A 2,151-nucleotide genomic window follows, 5' to 3' on the forward strand; every position below is an offset into this window, starting at 1 on the left:
CACCTTCCGACATGGCCAGCTCGCTGGGCGGTGGCTGTGCGGCTCCGGAGGCGATGGAGTCGGGCCAAAACCTCTGGACGGGTCTGTTCTGAGCCGTTTTCTTCTTAGTTTTTGGAGTTTCTGAGCAACTGGAATCCAACATGGGCTGAAGGATCCGTCTCCTGGCGTTGATGAACCTGGGTGAGGGGCGACGCCGCGTGGTCACTGGGGCCGCAAGCGTCCCCGTGGAGGTGTCAGCCTCACCATGGGTGCCTGCAAGCCTCTGCCCTGCCCAACGCATGGGGGTGGCAGGTGGGGCGCCGGGTTCCCCTGGGGTGGGGGCGGGAAGCAGCCACACCGCACGCCCTCGGGTCCCATTCCACCCTGACCTTGTGGCGTGGACAGCGCCACTCGTGGCCCCCTCCGGGCATGGCTCTGGGGGCAGACCCGCCACCCTTCACATGCTCACAACGGGCTCTTGCCAGGGGAGCTAAGTTCCTAGGTCACTAACCGCCCACCACCACGAGGCCGCTCAGAACTGAGTCCCTGACCCCGCACAACCACCACTGCGGGGGCGCGTGGTCAGCAGGGCAGGCAGCTCGTAAATGTGGGGATGGAAAGCCCACACCCCTGCCGGCGCCTGGGAGGGGGCTCTGTCTCCCCGTGCCCCCCACCCACCGTGACCCCAGCCTGAGGGATGCCCACAGCTGCCGGTAGGCTCGGAACGCACACTGCCTGGGACACGGCGGCACCGGCCCGGCCTCTGGGAGGACAGCGACAAGGGGCTCACGCCCGGCTGCAGCCCAGCCCGCTGAGCCCCGAGGCGGGAGCCTGGCGGTAAGAGAAAGACAAGCACCCGTGGACACCGGGCTCTATTCGGTCCCGGCGCTGTGTGACCAGCCCCCGCCCTCGGTGCCCCAGACGCAGAGCAGAGCTGGGCCAGGACCAGGGACAAGGGCACAGAACATTAATATCCTAACAGTCCCGGGCGCCTGCCTGGCCCGCTCGTGACCTCGGGTCGTGAACTTGAACCCCACGTTGAGGGTAGGGATTAATCAAATACAGTTTAAAAAATAAAATCCTAGCAGTCAAAACCATCTACAACTGCAAGAGAACACAGTCTAAAAACAGAAACGGGGGGCGGGGGGGCACCTGAGGGGCTGTCGTTGAGCATCTGAACAACATCCGACTTCGGCTCAGGTCATGATCTCACGGCTCGTGGGTTCGAGCCCCGCGTCGGGCTCTGTGCTGACAGCTCAGAGCCTGGAGCTGCTTCGGATTCTGTGTCTCCCTCTCTCTCTGCCCCTCCCCCGCTCACGTTCTTTCTCTCATAAATAAACATTAGCAAATAATTTTTTTTAAAGTTGAGGTCAAACCTTCCAGATAGGACAGTTCTGCTAACAGAGTCAGGGAAGCAGCACCTGAAGAAGGGAGGAGGTGAACGGCAACAGAGCGTCCGAATGTAAGGAGGTGTGTCTCACGCTCACCCCCAGCGACTGGCACTAACAGGACGCGTCACACGAGAGGACAGGAGAGAACGGGTGCTGCCAGGCCGTCGTGAACGTCACGGCGACAACACACACGACCCCTTTGTTCCCGCTCGCGGCATCTGAGAGGTTTCACAGGCGATCACTCAGACAGCGCGGTCTGTGATCGGCTCCCCAACCTGAAACGGAGGCCCAACGGCAGGAGAGCAGATGTGCGGCGCGGCGCCTGAGCACACGGCCCGCCCGCGCGGCCGCCTACGCCGGGAGACCCTGTCACTCACGCTGGCGAGGAGCGGGCGCTGGGACGCGCGCTCTCTTCTCTCGTACACGAAGCCGGACTGTAAGCCGGACTCGGGTCCCGCGTGCGCATGTGAGCACGAAGGACACAAGTGACAGTCACACAAAGCGGAAGCGCCCCCACACCTTGGCGCCATTCCTGCCGGGGGCAGCCCCGATTTCAGGGGCGCGCACGCGGCCAGGGTTCAAGCGTCCCCGGTCGACTGTGACGCCCGCATCAGAACAGGATGCTCACTGCCCCAGGCCCGGGCCTCGGGGGACCCCGCGTCCTGCTGCGGGCGGGACCACCACCTGGACCCCCACTCAGAGCTCAGCAGAGCAACACGAGGCTCCCAAAGGCGGGAGAGCCGCGGGGGGGGGGGCCCCCAGAGGGCAGGGGGCCTCACGG

General features: G+C 64.3%; 1 protein-coding gene across 1 annotated transcript in view; it reads right to left on the reverse strand.

Moving 5' to 3' along the window:
* The window catches only part of PKNOX1 (PBX/knotted 1 homeobox 1), a 37,589-nt gene that overhangs the window by 5,147 nt on the left and 30,291 nt on the right, over positions 1–2,151 (reverse strand). Inside the window, exon 11 of the mRNA XM_077755445.1 lies at positions 4–176. Within this exon, the coding sequence (XP_077611571.1) occupies positions 4–176 (173 nt within the window). The remainder of the gene's footprint in view (positions 1–3; positions 177–2,151) is intronic.

The sequence above is a fragment of the Crocuta crocuta genome, unplaced genomic scaffold (assembly GCF_008692635.1).
Source record: "Crocuta crocuta isolate KB4526 unplaced genomic scaffold, BGI_CrCroc_1.0 scaffold675, whole genome shotgun sequence".
In the NCBI taxonomy this organism is placed as follows: Eukaryota; Metazoa; Chordata; class Mammalia; order Carnivora; family Hyaenidae; genus Crocuta; species Crocuta crocuta.